The sequence below is a fragment of the Thamnophis sirtalis genome, unplaced genomic scaffold (assembly GCF_051295495.1).
Source record: "Thamnophis sirtalis isolate CommonGarterSnake01/CBP01778 unplaced genomic scaffold, rThaSir2_p1.2 scaffold_4, whole genome shotgun sequence".
Lineage (NCBI taxonomy): Eukaryota > Metazoa > Chordata > Lepidosauria > Squamata > Natricidae > Thamnophis > Thamnophis sirtalis.
In genome coordinates this window covers 1,977,725-1,998,171 of record NW_028261384.1, presented here as the reverse complement: position 1 = coordinate 1,998,171, position 20,447 = coordinate 1,977,725, and the positions used below count along the sequence as shown (strand labels likewise).

The following is a 20,447-nucleotide window of genomic DNA, read 5'->3' as shown; positions in this document are numbered from 1 at the left end:
TTTCTGGTTTTTCTTTTAATAAATGTTTCGCTTCTCATCCAAGAAGCTTCCTCAGCTTTTGACTGGATGATGGGGAATAGGTGAGATTCGTACTCTTTGCAGACAGCTGGTCCTTTGCATTCTTTTAGAGAGTCATTGAGGCCCCTTGGAAGTGTATCCCACCACATCCAAAAGGACCCTTCCCAGCTGCTCTCCTGAGAAGTTAAGCAAGGTGCCTGTGGCGTCTTCTCTCATTTCTAGGGAGGGAGGGAAAGGAAATGAAGGGGAAAGAAGGAATGGAGGGGAGAAGGAGAGAGAGAAAGAGGGGAAAGAAGTGGAGAGGAAGGGAGAGGGAGGGAGAAGTGGGAAGGGTGATAGGAAGGAAGAGGGAATGGGTAGGGGGAGGCATAAGAGAGACGTAGAGCAAATGGAGAAACAAGTGAGAGGGGATGGAATGGGAGGCAGAAGGAAGGGAGAGAAGAGGGAAAGTACAGGCAGAAGGGAGAGAGAAAGGAGATGAAGTGAGAGGTAGAAAGGAGCAGGAGAAGGAAGGGAGAGAGGGGGAAGGAGAGAGAGGGACAGGGATAGCAGAGGGAAAGGAGAGGGAGAAGGGAGATGGAAGGGAGAGGGAAAGGGGAGAGAGAAGGAAAGGAGAGGGAGACAGAAGATAGGGGATTTATCTATGTCCTCTGGGTCACCTGAGGTGTGCCAATGGGTGTGGGGCTCCACACCCAGTTTTACGTCTGAAGTGAAGCTGAGTCACCTCAATTAATTGTGAGAGAATAGGGAATTTGGAAACCCTTCTGATGGTTCACCACGTAGGCTATGACTTCAGACCTCCTGATTTCACTTTCGCTTCTCTGGATGGTTTCATGAATGAGTTTGAATCTGAAATTATCGTCCCACCTGACACCCAGAATATAATTGATCATCCCGTTGATCAGAGTGGTTTTCCCACACCCTGTTACTCCCATTTGTTGGGCACTTCCAGCTGCTTCATTTCAAGTTGGTACACGAGACAGAAGGTGGAGGCATCTGAGGAGACTTTTCCCAGAGGAAGGGTGAACACTAATGACTCTCTATCCTTCACCAGGGAGCTTTTCTGAAGGAACTGGTGAGTTACACTGCCTGCATTTTCTCCCTCCTGTCATGTGGAGATCTCCCCCTCGGCACTGGGGACACTCAGAACTCCATTATCACACACAGCCGTCACCGGTATGCCGTACTCCGTCTGAGGCATCAGACGTTTGATGGAATAAAATTCTGTTTTTCTCCCGGTCCTTTTTTCAGTCTACTGGTCCTTCCCAGATCCACTATTCTGTACTCCAACTTGTTACTCCTTGACCACAACTCCTGAGGCAACGATGCTGGGACTCATCCAGGCTACAGAGATGGCAGACGAAGATGCAATGACCTCTCTTAATTCCTCAGGAGGGCTGGTGGGAAGGGTCTTTATAGGTGGGCTCAGGTCACTGGTTTTACCAGGTCCAAACTTGCAACAAGCAGCGTACTTGAACTGGTACTCTGTGTTTGGAGGAAGATCTTTCAGCAGGAAAATCTCTCTGGTGTCCTCTGTCCTCACCAATTTCCAGTTTTCATCTCCTGTAATCTTGTACCATACCAGATAGCTGGAGATGGTTACTCTCCCATATTCCACTGGCTGAAACTTCATCCGAATGTTGTCGTGTCTCAGTTCACTGATCAGGAGAGGAAGAGGTTTTGAGGGCAACTCAAAGTTCTTGCTGACCAGCTCTCCATCTTCATAAAGGTATATTGAGGCTACAGGGTTGTCCACATCTTGGAGAGAGGCCACAACAAAGCGGACATTCTTGCTGGATTTATTGATACTGAGAAAGTCTTGGATGGACTTGGCAGCTTGGTGAGCATTGGGGGTCCTCTCCTTGTCCTCAAACCAGGCCATGCCTTTCTTCACCTCAGGAATAGCGCTAGAAGATTGTTGCAAGAACCGCTCCTGAAGCCAGTCCTGTAAGCTCAACAGAAATGGCTCCTCTTTGTGTAAAGAAGTGAATACAAAGGAGACCACATGTAAATTTTTAGGGTCAAGAACAATTTCTTCCAGCATGTTCTGAGATGAGATCACTTCCATATCATCTAGAATAGACAGAGAAGATTTGACAAAGTTCATTTCTCTTTTCTTGGTGTCCAGAAATTCACGGAGCCTTTGGCTATTGAAGGGCATCTGGTTGACAGACCTCAAGATGTCCACCAGGGTCCCTTCCTCCAGCTCTCCTCCCCGGATGGAAGGCAACTCTCTGGCCAGCTGTTTCTGGAAAGTCTGCCTGTGTTGCCTGCACAGATCCTTGAAGTTCTGGATCTTCCTCTCGATCTCAGGGAAGGTCTCAGCAATGGGATCATTGGCTAGATCATTGCTTTGCATCTCTATTTCACTGAGTTCCTCCAAGATCTTTTCAACATCAAAGACCAACCCTACACTGATCTCACGGACCATCTTAGCTGCTCTCGTGTCCAGCTTGATCAGCTGGTACAGCCAGACCCGCACAGGAACAGCCTTTTCCCCATGTTCCCCTAACATTTTTGGTAGACTTGTATAAATTTTGATCACATCTTGGAAAGTGACTGGATTTCTTTCCAGAGAAAAATCTCCATGGAACTTGCATCTGAACTTCTGACTCTTAAACTGTTAAAAGAAAACCCCCTGCTCAAGCAGGAGATCCTATACATTTGAGGCAAATGGCTGTCCAATCTCTTCTTTGAGACTTCCAGTATTGGAGCAGCTACAAGTTCCAGTGGCAAGCAGTTCCACTGGTTAATTGTTCTCGCTGTCAGGAACTTTCTCCTTAGTTCTAGGTTGCTTCCCTCCTTGATTAGTTTCCATCCGTTGCTTCTTGTCCAGATTAAGGTGCTTTGGAGGATAGGTTCTTCTTTCCTCCCTTGGCAATGCAATTACAGTGGGTTCTGGCACTTAGATCATTAGATATGAGTACCCCAAGGTCCTTGACAGAGTGAGGGTCGTCTACAAGGTTGTGTCCACCCAGCGTGTATTTTGTGTTCTGATTTTCTTTGCCATTTGTTGGTTGAGATTCGAAGTTGTCAATTGTTTGACCATTCTGACCCATAGTCAAGATCTTTTTGAAGGGTAGCAGCATTGTCGGTGGTGTTAAATAGTTTTACATTGTCAGCTAAGAGAACGCAGTTGCTTATAATATGATCGCAACCCCCAATCACCGTAATCAATAGATTAATCAATTACACTAATCAGTAGATCAGTAATCAGTGAATCAATGTCAGTTAACCAATTAATTAATTGTTACATTAATCAGTTAATTGATAAATCAATTGTCGTAGACAAACTATTAATTCATCTATTTATCTAGTCCAACCTCCTTCTCAAGCAGGAGACCCTTACAGAATGTCAGAGTTGGAAGGGACCTTGGAGGCCATCTAGTCCAGCCCCCTCCTCAAGCAGGAGACCCTATACCATTCCAGGCAGATGACTATCCAGGCCCTTCCAAACAATATGCTGCTCAGACGGCAAAACTCTTTGCTCCTTCTTTAGTTTGCTGTGTCCATGTTTAACTTTTCAGCAAATGTTCCAATGGGACCGAAACAGACACACCTCAAAGAGGAAGGAGCTTCAGAAAGAGTGAGAAAGCTCCCTGCAGCTTAAGGTCACCAAGGATGGGAAATCCCCCCCCCTGAATGTTACCAAAATGGGGAGGTGTCCCAAGCGAAAAGAACCCTTTCCAAAATCAACACTGAACCAATGCCAAGTTCAGGGAATCTCAAGAAACCAAGGCCATAAATCCTTCCCGCTAGTTGGAAGGATTCCCAGTCTCCAAATGCAGTTAAACACTTCCAGAAAAGAGGAAGGTCCCATTGCACCGAAGATCTTATAGTGGAATAGAGCTGGAAGGGACCTTGGAGGTCTTTTTTTTTTTTTTTTACTATTTGGCCTTATACACATTTTATTTATTTCATTTTCATTTTCATTTTATACAATCACTTATATACTGTGCGTAACAAAAAAACAAAAAAAAAAAAGGAAAAAATCCACCATAAAAAAACCCAACATAACACTTCAATCCCCCATACACCCTTTCTTCTCCCCCTCCAACTTTCATTTCTCCCCTCCAGCATTCCCCTCTTCTACTTCCCTTCCCCCTCAGACATCTCCCCCTCCCTCCATCTCACCCTCCTTACATTCCCCTCTCACTCCCTCTTTACTTCTTCCTCTTCTTTCCCTCTACTCCTCACTTTGGTGTATCCCTACAATTAATCTATTCAGTTTATTTTTTTGAAAATGAAAGAGAAAAAGAAAAAAAAGAAAAACGAGCAGCAGTATACAAGTGAATTCTTATTGTTCTAAGAATTGAAACTGTATTTCCACCCTCCCCCCTCCCCCCTATAATCCCCCCTCCCTAACCCCCTTACGGCTTCCCAGGTCCCATACCCGGCATAGTTCTTTAACAAGCACTGGAGTATAATAAAACCAACTAACTTTAAAGTTAAAAGATAAAAAAAAAAGAAAAAAAAAAGGGAATAGTAAAAAATAGAAAAAGAAAAAGACACACACAAAAAAAGAAAAACAAGAAAGATCAATAAACCCACTACATTAACACAGCTTCCCATCATCTGTAAATCTTAAACAATGTAGCTCATTCCAAATTTCGGTTATTTTACTACTTGCAGGGTTTCAAACTATATTAGAACCAGGTAAGTTAATCAATTGGGATTCCCCAACTAAAAGTCTCATTGCTTTATCTATCTATTCAAACCTTTAATTTATCTCTTTTTTATCCAAATATCCAAACCTTTCTATAAAACCATTAAACTCAAGTACTTCTTTCATTTTTCATTTCCAACACCTCCCATTCTGTCCTTACCCACATCCACGTGTAAATTTTTTACCTTCCACCCTGCCTTTACCCATGTCCAGATATATATTTTATCCGCGTCCATTGCTCCTCACATATTTACTCCACCTTCCTGGAGACTCTCTGACTAATCTTTCTTAACCTTATATTGAAATAGCAATTCATACAAACATCAGCTTGCATTCTAGCCCCAAGTAGTCTAGTTAAGCTTTCGCTACCCTTCCATCTCCCACGCACCTCCCAACTCCGTTCGTCCCAGACCACAACTCAAAAAGATCGCGATCTCCGCTCTCCTCGCCTAGGAAAATAAATTGCGCAATTTGAGTTAGAGTTCAAACAAATCTTATATACAATATGTGTCCACAATCAGCAGCGCTTCTTTCAGCCTCCATGTCTCATCATCGATATACAACTTTTCCATTTTATACCAGGCAGAAATCATGAAGTTTTAAAAGCATCGCTAAGTCTTTATTCTTTACTCTTCTGCCCTTCCGGAAGAGGAAAGCAACACCCTCCGCCTTGTAGCCACGTATCCCGCTGCTTGTCTTCTCCTTCTCCTTGTCTCTCTCCAGGTCCGGATGAATCAGGAAGTCCCGCCTTCAGAGTCTTGTAATAAAATTCTCGGGCTTCACAGACAGAATTAAAGCGATGTTTTTGATTCTCAAATGTAACTGTAATGCCAGCTGGGACTTCCCATTTGTATGGAATCTGAGAATTTCTGAGTTCTTCAGTTAAGAAAATGTAGTCTCTCCTTGCTCTTAATATTTGAGATGGTATTTCTTTAAAAACAATCAAGTCCTGTCCATCAATTCTCAGCCTCTTGTTGTAAAGCCTCTGTATTATCACATTTCTGGATTCCCTTGTGGTAAAATATATAATTATGTCCCTCGGAAGCTGTCGCTGTTTTGCTACCCACGAATTCTGGCGGTAAATTTTTTGAATCTGCCAATCAAAGTTAAGTCCCGGACTTCCCACCGAGCGGCTAAGAGCCTCAAAGAAGATCTGTTTCAAATTCTCCTGTTCGTTTTCGCGCAGTCCTCTAACTCTTATTGCAAACGCACTTATTATAATTTATCATGACAAGTTGTTTTTGAGCATTTTCAATTTCCTGTTGTAACGTTTGGATTTTGGATGTCAAATTAGAGTTGGTTTCTTCCAAAAGTTCCAATTTATCCTCCGTTTCAGCAATATAATCTGTCATGACTGTCATTACTCCGATCATATCCTCCTTTGCTTGAGCAATTTTAGCATCAAATTGATCATATAAATCCGATATCAGTTGATTAATTTCCTGTCTGAAATTATTAAGCGTTTTGAGAAGAAATTCTTGTGTTAACAAATCTCCAGTGGAGGGCGTAGGAGGCAAGGGCAGCGACTTCATAGCAATTTTTTGAGATATGTTATTAAGGAAGCGCTTCTGCTTAGATTTGGGAGCCATTCCAAAAAAAATAAAAATAAAAAACAAGCAATCAAGCAAGCCAACAATCAAAGTCTCTGCTCCCCTCAGTTAATCTTTTAACAGTTAATACGGAGAAGCCTTCAGGAGAGTAGAGCTGACTAAGTACATCACATCAAACACAAAAGCTATAAGATCGCCATCTTGTGACGCAGCTAGAAAAGGGAGCCTTTTACAAAGTTGAAGCTGGTATTTTGGATAATAATAGAAGAAATTCCTCAGGAATGGTCCCCGCCCGGATTAATTTTTAAATAGCTTAGCTTTGTCCTGGGGGGGGGGGCAATCTGCCTAGGGCTGCAAAAAAGCAGCTGCGAAGAACTGGCTGGAGTAAAAGCTCAGCTAATGTTGAACCTCTTCTCCATTCACAGCGGAAAAAAAAAAGGGGCTTCGGGGGGAGGAACCTGCCGCAGTCGGGAGCTCAACAGAGCTCCTCTCAGGGTTCTGGTCTGTATATCTTATAAGATCTATAGATATCTCCCCTTTCTGGCAGAAAGGGGCAGGGAGAAGGTCAGTCGTTAGGATCTCTGTAATTCACAGCCTTTTTTTTTTTCGACCTTGGAGGTCTTCTAGTCCAGCCCCACTCTTTTATTACTGGGCAGGAGAGATATTTCCTATTTCCCGGCCGAGGAGACCAGATTCGTCCCATGGCTGAATCTCCAGGTTCCTCAATTGGGCAAAGCCATCTGCCCTTGTTGGTCAAGCTGCTCTGTTTTCCTCTGGGAAGGTTACTTAGCAATTCTCACCCAAGTCGGGGAATAGAGGGAACATCACGAGAAGGGTTAGTATCGCTTTGTAAAGCCTTAGTAAGGCCACACCTGGAATGCTGTGCCCAGTTTTGGTCCCGCATTACAAAACATAGGTAGAGACTGGGAAAAGTGCAAAGAAGAGCAACTACTAGGATGATTAAAGGCCTTGGAGGCTAAAACATCTGAAGAACGGTTGCAGGATTTGGGGTTGTCTGGAGAAAAGAAGGACCAAGGGGGACATGATAGCAGTGTTCCAGTATTGGGGGGGGCTTCCCCAAAGATGTGGGGGTTCACTTATTTTCCAAAGTACCTGAGGGCTGGACAAGAAACAACGGATGGAAACTAATCCAGGAGAGAAGCAACTTAGCATTGAGAAGCCTCCTAACAGGAAGGACAATGAACCAGTGGAACTGACAGTTGTGGGTGCTTCATCATTGGAGGTTTTTAAGAAGAGACTGGACAGTCAATTGTCTGAACTGATACAGGATCTCCTGTTTGAGGACAGGGGTGGACTAGAAGACCTCCAAGGTCCCTGCTGGCTCTATTCTAATTCTGATTCGCACCCCGACCATCCTGCATTCTAGGTTCAGGCACCCCCACTGAGCTGCAGTTCCCCCCATTCTTTCCTGCCGGCTTCTCATAGGTAGAAGTGGCCATTTCCGGAAGAGAAGGATCTTTGGTTTATTCATAATTGGAATCTCCACCTTCCTGGAAGGAAGATTTACCTGGATGGGCTGCTACCTTTGGACAGCTTCAACCTCTTTGCCAACTTTGTTAGCTTTTTTTTGTGTGTGGCATTATTTCATGTCTTTTGTCCAGCAAATGGTTGTGAGGTTGGTACCTGGGAACAAGGGAAGTTTGAATGGCTGGGTGTTGCAGAAGATTGAGGTTTGTAATCTACTTACGAAAGACCAGGACTCGAGACCCCGAAGGTGCGAGAGAAACAGGTTTATTGGATGCATCGAGTTCAGCGTGTTCACACACCAAAACCTGAACTGCCTGGGCTCTGCCCAGGATGCTACTTTTATGCCGTGTTCCACACTGTGCGTTCTCAAGGCGTTTCCATACACGAGACAAACATGACATTTCGAAAAGGGGAAGTTCATTTTGGAATGTTACAGTGAAGTACATAGGAGAAATACAAAAAAGAGAAGTTCCTATAATGTCTTAAGCTGTCGGCAGTTTTTACCTCTGTTCTATCTCTCACCCACGCCTGGCTTCCTGTGCCCCTCCTTTACAGGGTCTTGCCACACTGTTCAGCCCTATTTTTAATACTTATGAGGAAGCTGGAGAGAAAGTTCACTCCAGCTAAAAGTCAACTTTGGGACTCCGGGGCACTAGAATGAAAAGCCAAGCTAATATGAATTTATAAGGTCCATTCTAGCAAGACCACCTAACCTGGCCAGCCACTGGTGGGTTTACCTGTGCACCCCCTCCTGCATCAGGGAAAGTTGGATTTACTTCTTGTAGCACAAAGCTTACCTGGCTGACCTTGGGTCAGTCCTCTCTCTGCCTGAGGACGACAGAGAGAAAATGGCAAACATTTTGAAAAAACAACCTTGTCAAGAAAACTACAGGGATTTGTCCCGTGCGTTACAAGGGAAATGAATATAACAAAAAGGCCAAGGAGTTTGCTTGCATTGGCAGCAAAAGCGAAAGTTGTTCGTAGTGGGAGGAGCTCGCAGCCCGGGGGCTGCTGATATCTTGCGCAGAAGGGGTGGGGGAGACGGGGGAACCCGATCCAAGCTGTCAGCCTGACAAAATGCAAAATGCAACCCCTTCTTTTTCCTTCCTCCTTCCATCCTTCCTTCTTCCTTCCTCTTGCTTATCTACCTTCACCTTATCTGTCTTTCTGCTCTTTCCCTCTCTTCCTTCCTTTCTCCTTCCATCCTCTCTTCTTTCCTCACTCACTCCCTTCCTCCTTTTCTCTTCCTTCCTCCTTCCATTCTTTCAGCTTCCTTACTTTTGCCTATCTACCTTCTCTGTCTTTCTGCTCTTTCCATCTCTCTCTTCCCCTTCGCTTCTATTCCTTCCTCCTTCCATCCTTTCACCTTCCCTCCTTCCTATTTCTTCCTTCTTCCTTCCTTCTGCCTATCTATCTTCACCTTCTCTGTCTTTCTGCTCTTTCCCTGTCTTCCCCTTTCCTCCCTCCCTCCTTCCCTTCTTTCCTTTCTAATTCCATCTTTTCTTCTTTCCTCTCTCCCTCCCTTTTTCTTCCTTCCTTCCTCCTTCCTCTTGCCTATCAACTTCATCCTCTTTGTCTTTCTGCTCTTTCCCTCTCTTCCCCTTCTCTTCCTACCTCCTTCCCTCTTTTCTCCCTCCCTTCTTTTTCTTCCTTTCTTCTTCCATCTTCCTCCTTCTCCTTCCTCCTTCTTCCTTCTATTCTTTCTCCTTCCTTCCATCTTTTCTCCTTCCATTTTCTCCCCCCTCCCTTCTTTTTTTCCTTCCCCCTCCCCCTTCCTTCCTCTACTTCCCACTCTCTCCTTGGGAGGGGGTGGGGGTGGGGGGGCAGCAGAGACCAAATAAAGTCAGAAACTTTTATTAAAACTTTCCTATTTGTTGGATCGCATTGCTGCGAACTTATAAACCAAATCAGGAGAACATTTTGCAACCGATGGTGCTGCAAGGAAAGCGGGGAGGGAGGCAAGGAATGAGAAAACGGTGCTTTAATCCGAAGTAACTACAATCGGAACCGCAGACAGGGAAAGAAAGAAAGATCCTTGTAGCACCACCTTTGCATGGTTGTGAGAACATAGGTTAAAAAAAAAGCACAGCGTCCCTCCGCCCTCTGAATGGGACTCAGCCTGACTCCGATTTGAATACAAGGACACGGAGCTGGGCGGGGAGATAAGCACCTTCATTTACATTCTCTGCGACCATGATGCTTTGCAAGGAACATTCCCCGGGCTCCCTGTGACTTTTTGCAGATTTTTCCTTTCGTGCTTAAAAAAATAGAACAGGACTTTTTAAAAACGCCACAGAATGAGCTTTCAGCCTGACAAAAATGCAACCCCTTCCTTCGTCCTCCTCCTCCTCCGTCACTAACAGCTGGGGGCTCAGAAATCGGAGTGAAAAGCCAGTCCTCCATCTCTTCCCTCTTCCTGGATTCACTCCAAAGTTTTAAATCCCCCTTCTGTGCATAAACACTCCCTCCCCAACTCTCTTTCTGTATCTGTTTGTCTCTCACTCTCTGTGTGGCTCTTTGCCTCTATCTCCCTCCCTCCCTCTGTCTCTCTCTCTCTGTCATTCTCTGTGTGTGTCTGTCTGTCTCTCTCTCTGACTCTCCTCCCTCCCTGTGTGTGTGTGTGTGTGTGTGTGTGTATCCCCCTGCCCCCGTGGATGGGCTCCGGACTAGCGGAGCCTCCTCTTCCTCCTTTTTAACCAGGCGATCTTCGGCTGCTGCACAATCCCAAGGCCACGCGCTGCCCGGTTTGCTAAATCCGGCGCGGCTTCAGAGAAAGAAGGCGTGTGAGAAAGCCCCCCCCCCATTCCCGCTGCCTGAACGTTTGAATGAAGGAGGCTGCAGGCTCCTTTGTCCTCGGCTATACGATTTTCTTTCGTTCTCTGCTGCCCGAACGAGTGAATGAGGCAGAGGGAGAATGAAAGGAGATTGCGTCCCTTCTGTCTCCCCGTTGCTTAGAAAAGCAACTCCGGGAAGGTCCTTTGGTGATGGCAGGCGTCCTACAAACTGCCTGCTAGCAAAGGACCTTCCCAGAGTTGCTTTTCTGAGCAACGGGGAGACAGAAGGGACAAAATACTGGCCGGCTGGGATGGGTATACAGGGCTGGGGGCGGGGCAGGCTTACTTCCGGGTCTGGTCATAAAAATCGGGACTTTTTAAGAACACCCTGGGACACGGGACAAATTGTGCGAAATCGTGACTGTCCCACGAAAATCGGGACGTCTGGTCACCTTACATAAAGGGAGCAGCAGCTTCAATGTGAATGGAGGGAGAAAAGTTGGGCTTCTCTCTGCCACAGCATTCACTGTGAGTCCTTCTTGTAATCATAAACACTTTTTTTTTCCTATCGGGTACTGTGGGTGTGGTTTTGTGGGGGGTCCTGTGACTGAATGGGCATGGCTGTTGGTTACATTGAGTTGGCCATGCCCACTCAATCATAGGACACCCCCCCCAAGCCACACCCACAGAACCTGAGGTGGAGGCAACTAAAGGGATTTCCTCCAGAGGAAATGGGGGGGACACTAATGGCTGTCCATTAGGGAGTTTATCTGAACCAACCGGTGGGCTACATTGCCTGCATCTTTATCAGGTTCCAACTAATGCATCCATCACAAACTGAACATTCTGATTTCTCCAATTATAAATTAATTTGGACACACCATATTGGCACTAACTGGTGAAAAGCACCGATCTGCCTCATCCACGGATCCCTCCCTCTATCTGTCCATCCATCCGGGTATTTCTCATCTTTTGTGACTTGAATACTGCAACTCCCAGAATTCTCAAGTCAGCATGTTGGGAATCCTTGATCTTTTTCTCTCCATCTCTCCCTCCATCCCTCTCTCCTTCCTGACCTCCTAACCTCCACCCATCCATCTTTCCAATCCATCCATCCATCCATCCATCCATCCATCCATCCATCCATCCATCATCCCTCCCTCCTTCTTTCTAATCCATTCATCCATCTTTCCAATCCACCCACTCATCCATCCATGATGCAACTATCCATCCCCCTTTCCAATGCATCCACCCACCCATCCATCCATCTTTCCAATCCAACCATCCATTCGAGGTCTGGATTCCTTTTTCTGAGCACACGCAGCCCCCCCTTCCCGAGAAAGATCTCAGGCTCCCCCCCCCAATCAGGGTTTTTTGTTCCTCTGGAGCCTGGCTTAGGCTCACAACTGGAAGAGGAAGGACAGTGATGATGGTGCGGGGGGGGGGAGAGGGAAGATGGCCACTTCTCTCCTCCTCTTCCTCCAGTCAGTTAGCCAATGGAATGTGTATGACTCATCAGCTGTGACTTATGCTGTGGTTGCTGGAGGTTCCTAGCTGTGTTCCTGCTACCGAAGAGGTAATGTCAGATGTGCCTCCTTCAAATCCCAGGAAAGGAAACCGCCAACTCCATGGTTTTAGAGAAAAAGTACTTTTACTGGATATGAACTGATAGCAACGAAAGTAAAGCAAGGTCTGAGGCTAAAGGTGTGCAATTTTGCATATCAAAAGTTTACCCAAATCCCTCCCCCACCAACAACCCCAAGCTGAATGTCCAATCTCCAGCGCCCAATGGTGTCACGTGGGGTGCATCTCCAGGGGGCTTCACCCATCTGGTACGCAGAGACGGTTGACCTTGACCAGGCCTAAACAAGCCCATTCAGCATGCGCAGAGAGCGAAACTCCCTTTTCATTTAGAGACATCTCCACCAGCACGTTTCCCCTCCCAAATACCGAAACCCCTCCCCCCGTTACTATGGCAGCCGATAGCAAGCTAGCGATAGAGAGGCTGACAGGAGATGAAGAAAATAGGATACCATTACCGCATCACACGATACAACAACCCGACAGCCAATGTGATGTGGAGATCGTCACCTCCTCACTGGGGACGCTCAGAACTCCATTATAACACACGGCTGACACCCGTATTCTATATGCCGTCTGGTACGTCAGACCTTTAAGCTGACACCTAAGATGATGGGCCCTTACTTCTCTCCACTGGTCCCTTTCAATATCAGCCTCCACCATTCTGTACTCCACCTTGTACTCCTTTACTAATGAAGCGATGATTCTGGGAAACCGCCAGTCCACAGAGATGGTAGAAGATGTTGCCTCAATTATTCTTAATTCCCTAGGAGGGCTGGTGGGAAGGGTCTTTATGGGTGGGCTCAGGTCACTGGGTTTACTAAGGCCTACCTTGCAACAAGCAGTGTACTTGAACTGGTACTCTGTGTTTGGAGGCAGATCTTTCAGTAGGAAAGTTTCCCTAGTGCCTTCTGCCCTCACTGATTTCCAGTTTCCTTCCCCTGTAATCTTGTACCATACCAGATAGCTGGAGATGGCAGCCCTCCCATATTCCGCTGGCTGAAACTTCAGCCGAAGGCTGTCATGTCTCCGTTCACTGATCCGGAGAGGAAGAGGTTTTGAGGGCAACTCAAAGTTCTTGCTGACCAGCTCTCCATTTTCATAAAGGTATATGGAGGCTCCTGGGTTGTCCACATCTGGGAGTGAGACCACAACAAAGCGGATATTGTCATTGGGTTGGTTGATACTGAAATATTCCTTGATGGATTTGACAGCTTGGCGAGCATTACGGGTTGTCTCCTTGTTTTCAAACCAGGTCAGGCCTTTCTTCACCTCAGGAGGGGACCTTGTGGACTTATTTGATTCTGGCAAGAATCGCTCCTGAAGCCAGTCCTGTAAGCTCAACAGAAATGGCTCCTCTTTGTGTAAAGAAGTGAATACAAAGGAGACCACATATGATTTTTTAGGGTCAAGAACAATTTCTTCCAGCATGTTCTGAGATGAGATCACTTCCATATCTTCTAGAATAGACAGATAAGATTTGACAAAGTTCATTTCTCTTTTCTTGGTGTCCAGAAATTCACGGAACCTTTGGCTGTTAAAGGGTATCTGGTTGACAGACCTCAAGATGTTCACCAGGGTCCCTTCCTCCTGCCTTCCTCCCCGGATGGAAGGCAACACTATGGCCAGCTGTTTCTGGAAAGTCTGCCTGTGTTGCCTGCACAGATCCTTGAAGTTCTGGATCTTCCTCTTGATCTCAGGGAAGGTCTCAGCAATGGGATCGTTGGCTAGATCATTGCTTTGCATCTCAATGTCATTGAGTTCCTCCAAGATCTTTTCAGCATCAGAGATCAACATTAGGCTGATCTCACGGACCATCTTAGCTGCTCTGGGGTCCAGCTTGCTCAGTGGGTAGAGCCAGACCCGCACTGGCACAGCCTTCTCTCCATCTTTCCCTAACATTTTTGGTAGAGTTGTGTAAATCTGCATGGCATCTTGGAAAGTCACTGGATTTTTGTCCAAAGAAAAGTCTCCATGGACCTTGCAGTTGAAATTGAGAACATTCTCTTTCTCCTCCTCATTTAGCTTCATATCTGCTTGTCCTGTGATTGATATTCCCTTCTTGATTGTAAGCTGGAGACTTCCTTGTATATCTTTCACCGTCTCCATTGAGGAAGCTTCTCGGTCGAACACAAAGAAGGCCTGGGCTCCATAGAGGATGGCAGTGACCACATGGGTGGCTGTGCCCTGCTCAAAGACTGCTGGGTAAGAGATATTCTGGATTCCCAGGTGGCTCATTGTCAGCTGTTCATACTTGGTGGTGGTTTTGTACTGAAGGGTGACTCTGGCCTGTTTCTTGGACTTCTTGGTGTCCTGGAGATATTCGGCTGACCCTCCCACTTCAACCAGGCCTCCCAGGAAACTGGCCTTGAGGGGGGCTGAGATGTCCAGGGCGGAGGCCTTATCCTCTATGCTGTCAGATGCAATGATTTCAGTGGCTGTCTTGGGCTGAAGCTTGATGGTCAGGTCCTTCTGAAGAGAGCTGCGGTCCCAAAGGGTGACGCCTGCATGGAACAGAAGAAAACAGAGACATGAATTGAACATCATCTTCCAAAACACCTGCAACTGGATAGAGGAGCTCCAGAGAAGTGGGACAATAAAGATCATTTCCACTGGAGGGAAATGAACAAGAGAACCTCTTGTCTGTTCTGCAAACTCTCTCAAACTCCAAAGGCTTTTGACTGAGTAGAGAGGAATGAGAATTGCTCTGCATACATTGATCTCAAGAGAGATTTCAGACTCCATGGAGAAACTATGTGTTTATTAGGGGTTAAAAAGGGACTTCTGTGTTCAGACCAGGGACGTGCAGTCAGGGGAGGCAGCGGAGGCAGGGCCTCACTACGGTCATCATGAAAAGAAAAGAAAAATTAAAAGGAAAAAGGCTGAGCTAGTTGCTGCCAGAGTCACAGTGGATGACTCTGCTTAGTGCTTAAATGTTAAATGTTCTCTACAGGAGGAGGCGAGAGAACCACATGTCTCCTTTAGTCTGACTTTATGATCACTCGAGCAGAGTTAAGCAAGGGTTAAAAGCTAAAAAATTCCTTATGTAGATGAGGCACGTGGTTCTCTTGCCTCCTCCTGTAGGGGGCATTTTTTTAAGAGGCTTTTTTAAACAGTTAAGCAGAGTCATCCATTGGGGACTCTGGCAGCAGCTAACCCAGCCTGACCTCAGCAGCTCTTGCCTTTTTCTTTTGACATTTTTTACATTTTCATCATGGCAGGCAAGAGCCTCCCAGGTGTGAGCTCATCTTTACGTTCCTGCCCTCCCTCCAAGAGAGAGCACTGCTGGGCTTTTTGGACCCACGCCCCAGTACCCGGAGGCCGTTGATGGTAGCTGGGATGTCAGCATTGCTGGCCTGCTGCCAGCTGCCCACACATTTCCGTTGGACACAGCGGCGGGGACGCTGCTTCTCGCCGCCTCCGTGCTCTGCCGCCTTGCCCCCCCGACAAACAATCCTCCGCTTTCTTCAGCTCGGACAGAGCTGGGATACCCAAGCTGCTGGCGGCAGCGGCGGGGGCCACCTAAGGGGCCATGATCCCTCCTCCCCAGCCAGCCAGCCCACCCCCCCGCGCAACCTAGTCCCCGCGTCTTGCGTCTATGGCGGACCCAGTACCGGGGTGTCCGAATGCCCTGCCCTGTGTCCGACACAGGGCGGCTTTTGACGAGGTGGTGCAGTGGTTAGAGTGCAGCACTGCAGGCTACTTCAGCTGACTACAGTTCTGCAGTTCGGCTGTTCAAATCTCACCGGCTCAGGGTTGACTCAGCCTTCCATCCTTCCGAGGTGGGTGAAATGAGGACCCGGATTGTTGTTGGGGGCGATATGCTGACTCTGTAAACCGCTTAGAGAGGGCTGAGAGCCCTATGAAGCGGTATATAAGTCTAACTGCTATTGCTATTGCTTGCCTCACCAACCATAAACTTCACCCCATGTCACTGGTTCAGACCTTCCCCCCCCCACTGGGAAGCAGCAGCCTCACAACTTCAGAATTAATGTGCCTTGCATCGCCATCTTGGCTGGGAGCTCACTTCCATTTGTAATCATTTTCCGAAACTTTTCACCGACTTGTTTGGAATGAGGAGACCTGTCTGTGCCTGTCCGGGGAGTTCCTATCCAGGTAGCTGCTACCAGCAGCCTGTAGGTCCAGGAGCCAAGCCCCAACGTGACCCTGTGCTGATCCTGTGCATCTATGGCAGGCCCATCTCCCTCCCTCCCTCCTTCCCGAGACCTATCAGCCTCTCTCCAGTTCCTACCTGGGATGAGCAAATCCTTGCGACAGTCGTACAGCATCCCCAGCTGGAATGGGCGGCCCAGGGCAGGGGTCTCAACGATGTCTTCTGCCATGACTATGCTCAGCTCCTATGCGTCGGTGATGCTTCTGCTGTCCTGCAAGAGAGAAGATTCACCTGGAGGAGGCAAAGACTGACCAATGGCTCTGCGAGATGCGTGGAGGACAGTGCATGCCCCTGACTGAACCACGGGTGTCCCCCTCTCCAACAGCTCGTAGGAAGGTGTTCCAAGAATGCACCACTGTAGACCACAGGTGGTCACCTACCTTGGCAACTTTTTGTGGACTTCAATTCCCAGAATTCCTCAACCAGCCCCACTTACCGGGGCATTCTGGGAGTTGAAGGGAAATGCTGTGGATAGAGTATAATTATATATATATTATATAAATATATATAAAAGCCGAGGTGGTGCAGTGGTTAGGGTGCAGTACTGCAGGCCACTTCAGCTGACTGCTATCTGCAATTCGGCGGTTCAAATCTCACCGGCTCAGGGTCGACTCAGCCTTCCATCCTTCCGAGGTGGGTGAAATGAGGACCCGGATTGTTGTTGGGGGCGATATGCTGACTCTGTAAACCGCTTAGAGAGGGCTGAAAGCCCTATGAAGCGGTATATAAATCTAACTGCTATTGCTATTGCTATTTATATGTGTATGTGTATGTGTGTTTGTGTGTGTGTGTATGTGTGTATGTGTGTATGTATGTATATATATATGTGTGTATGTATGTATGTATGTATGTATGTATGTATGTATGTATGTATATATATATAGATCTATTAGATTTTTACAACCCCTGGTAAGCCCCAATTATGGGAGGAAGATCACTACTTCCACAAATAAAAACAAACACACACACACACACACACACACAAACACACACACACATCAAGGGTGTGGCTAGCTGATGAGAGCTAAATAGCTTGAAATAGATCTATACTAGTCTCCCTTTATTTATTTATCAGCAGAAATATAACATATATATATATATATATATATATATGTGTGTGTGTGTGTGTGTGTGTGTGTGTGTGTGTGTGTGTGCGTGCGTGCGTGCGTGCGTGCGTGCGTGCGTACGTACGTACGTACATACATACATACATACATACATACATACATATATATATATATATATATATATATATATATATGTATGTATGTATGTGTGTGTATATATATATATTACAACCCCCGGTGTGCCCAAATATGGGAGGAAGATCACTACTTCCATTCTCTGTCCAAGAGACCATCCAGACAGAACCCTTTTTTTTTTACTGTTGCCTTTTTGTTACATTTGTTATATTTCTGCTGATAAATAAATAAAGGGAGACTAGTATAGATCTATTTCAAGCTATTTAGCTCTCATCAGCTAGCCACACCCTTGTTGGGAATCGACCCTGTGCTGTATTGCCTCTAAGGCAGATGTGTTAACCATTGAGCCACAGAGCTCGACTCCTTATCAGCCAGCCATGGTGAAAGGTATCTATTTAGATTTTACAACCCCTGGTAAGCCCCAATTATGGGAGGAAGCTAACTGCTTCCATCATCTGTCAATCAGCTCGTCACAAGAGTCCATCACGATAGAAACCCAATATTTTTACTGTTGCCTTTGTTATATTTGTGTTTTTTTATTTTTTATTTGTGCTGATAAATAAATAAAGGGAGACTAGTATAGATCTATTTCAAGCACAAATAAAAACACACACACAGACACACACACACACACACACACACATACATACACACACATACATACACACACATACATACACACACACATACAGATTATACACACACACACACACACACACACACACACACACACACACACACCACTCAGTGACGGTCCTGGGATCCTAAATAATCAATCAACATAAATCCTACGAGGAAACTAAATAAAATAATACAAATCGTAAAGACACCAGCAACCAAGGGACCGTCCTAAGGAGAAAAGGAGGCGGGGAACAGGAAAGGCGAGGAGAATAAGGGTATCACAGCTTTAATAAAGAGTTCAAGAGTGTTGTGGGAATTAGTTTTTAGCAGAGGGCGGGGGGGGGAAAGCTGTCCCTGAGTCTTCCCCCTCCTTTGTGTCTGTGGCTTCAGCTGTGCCCAGCGGTTGCCCAATTCGGCTACCCGGGGAATCTTCCTGACAGGGAGGGAGATCTTGCTCTCTTCGACTTTCACTTTCGCTCAAGGAGGAAAGGGTGGGGCATTTGAAGGAAGCTCAGACTTGCAGGAAAGGCCAGAACTACTCTTTCTTTTGGTGGGGGGGGGGAGTTGTCTTTCGATCCATAAAGAACAGAACAAAAGTCAAGCAAAGGCTAGAATAATAGTTGGAAGGAACCTTGGAGATGGAGAATCAACCTAGAAATAAGATTTCCTCTTTTAAAAGATTTTTTTAAAATTTTTTTAGTTCTCTGTGTACAATTATAGGTATACATTCACACAATTGTTATTCTTTTTTTACATTCGTCATTCTTATACCTTTGTCATTCCATTTTCAGCAGACTCTGTTAAACTATTACAAGAAAAATTGTCGGTGGTGTTAAATAGTTTTACATTGTCAGCTAAGAGAACGCAGTTGCTTATAATATGATCGCAACCCTCAATTACACTAATCAATAGATTAATCAGTTAAACTAATCAATAGATCAGTAATCAGTGAATCAATGTCAGTTAACCAATTAATTAATTGTTACGTTAATCAGTTAATTGATAAATCAATTGTCGTAGACAAACTATTAATTCATCTCTTTATCTAGTCCAACCTCCTTCTCAAGCAGGACACCCTTCGTACCCTCACCACCTCACCACCCTCACCCTCACCACCATCCAGGCCTTCCGCACAGCCCTCAAGAACTGGCTAACCAGTCAGGCCTGGGGATAATCTTATTTCGCCCCTCCCGAATGCTGAGTGAATGTTGAGTTTTATTGTCTAATTTACTTTGTGCACATTTCTTTTTTCGTATTGTCCTACACTCCCCTTCCTTTTTGATTGTAAGCCGCCCTGAGTCCCCTCAGGGAAAAGGGCGGCCTATAAATAAATAAAACAAACAAACAAACAAACCCTTGCAGAATGTCAGAGTTGGAAGGGACCTTGGAGGCCATCTAGTCCAGCCCCCTTCTCAAGCAGGAGACCGGATACCATTCCAGGCAGATGCCTATCCAGGCCCTTCCAAACAATATGCTGCTCAGACGGCAAAACTCTTTGCTCCTTCTTTAGTTTGCTGTGTCCATGTTTAACTTTTCAGCAAATGTTCCGATGGGACCGAAACAGACACACCTCAAAGAGGATGGAGCTTCAGAAAGAGTGAGAAAGCTCCCTGCAGCTTAAGGTCACCAAGGATGGGAAATTCCCTCCCCCCCTGAAGGTTACCCAAATGAGGAAGTGTCACAAGCGAAAAGAGCCCTTTCCAAAATCAACACTGAACCAATGCCAAGTTCAGGGAATCTCAAGAAACCAAAGCCACAAATCCTTCCCGCTAGTTGGAAGGATTCCCAGTCTCCAAATGCAGTTAAACACACCAAGAAAAGAGGAAGGTCCCATTGCACCGAAGATCTTATAGTGGAATAGAGCTGGAAGGGACCTTGGAGGTCTTCTAGTCCAGCCCCCACTCTTTTATTACTAGGCAGGAGAGATATTTCCTATTTCCCGGCCGAGGAGACCAGATTCGTCCCATGGCTGAATCTCCAGGTTCCTCAATTGGGCAAAGCCATCTGCCCTTGTTGGTCAAGCTGCTCTGTTTTCCTCTGGGAAGGTCACTTACCAATTCTCACCTGAGTCGGGGAAACTGCAACCTGTACAGCTCAAGAGGCTCTGATGTCAGAACTGAGAACTTCCAACCTTACAAAGGAGCAACGACACTTGGAGAGACACTTTTCTGCGACGTGACGAGCCAAGGCGTGTAATCACAAGCCAGCCCTCGCAGGAAGCCACAGAGTCGCCACACCCCTGTGCGGTCCTGACTTCCAGTCCTTCAAATATTTATCTGCCAACGAGAGAAAGGAAATCCGAATCCCCACTATTTGGAACAGGGAGAGGGGCCAGCCTGGTTGGCTGTTCTGTCCCAGGGAACAGATTTTCAC

The 20,447-nt window shown here is 46.2% G+C and overlaps 1 protein-coding gene and 1 pseudogene across 2 annotated transcripts in view; both read right to left on the bottom strand.

Annotated features, from left to right (window-relative positions):
* Positions 1 to 743: 743 nt before the first annotated feature.
* The window catches only part of LOC148045739 (stonustoxin subunit alpha-like), a 33,194-nt pseudogene continuing 13,490 nt past the window's right edge, over positions 744 to 20,447 (bottom strand). Inside the window, exons 2-5 of the transcript XR_015696298.1 lie at positions 16,330 to 16,462; positions 12,738 to 14,581; positions 8,945 to 8,955; positions 744 to 1,292 (exon numbers count right to left, since the gene is read on the bottom strand). The product of XR_015696298.1 is annotated as a stonustoxin subunit alpha-like (transcript). The remainder of the gene's footprint in view (positions 1,293 to 8,944; positions 8,956 to 12,737; positions 14,582 to 16,329; positions 16,463 to 20,447) is intronic.
* Positions 1,674 to 3,077, bottom strand: LOC148045740 (verrucotoxin subunit beta-like). Its single transcript, XM_087712142.1, is given in 3 exon segments — positions 1,674 to 2,037; positions 2,039 to 2,638; positions 2,979 to 3,077. Coding segments are annotated over 3 exon segments (765 nt in total). The 3' UTR covers positions 1,674 to 1,971.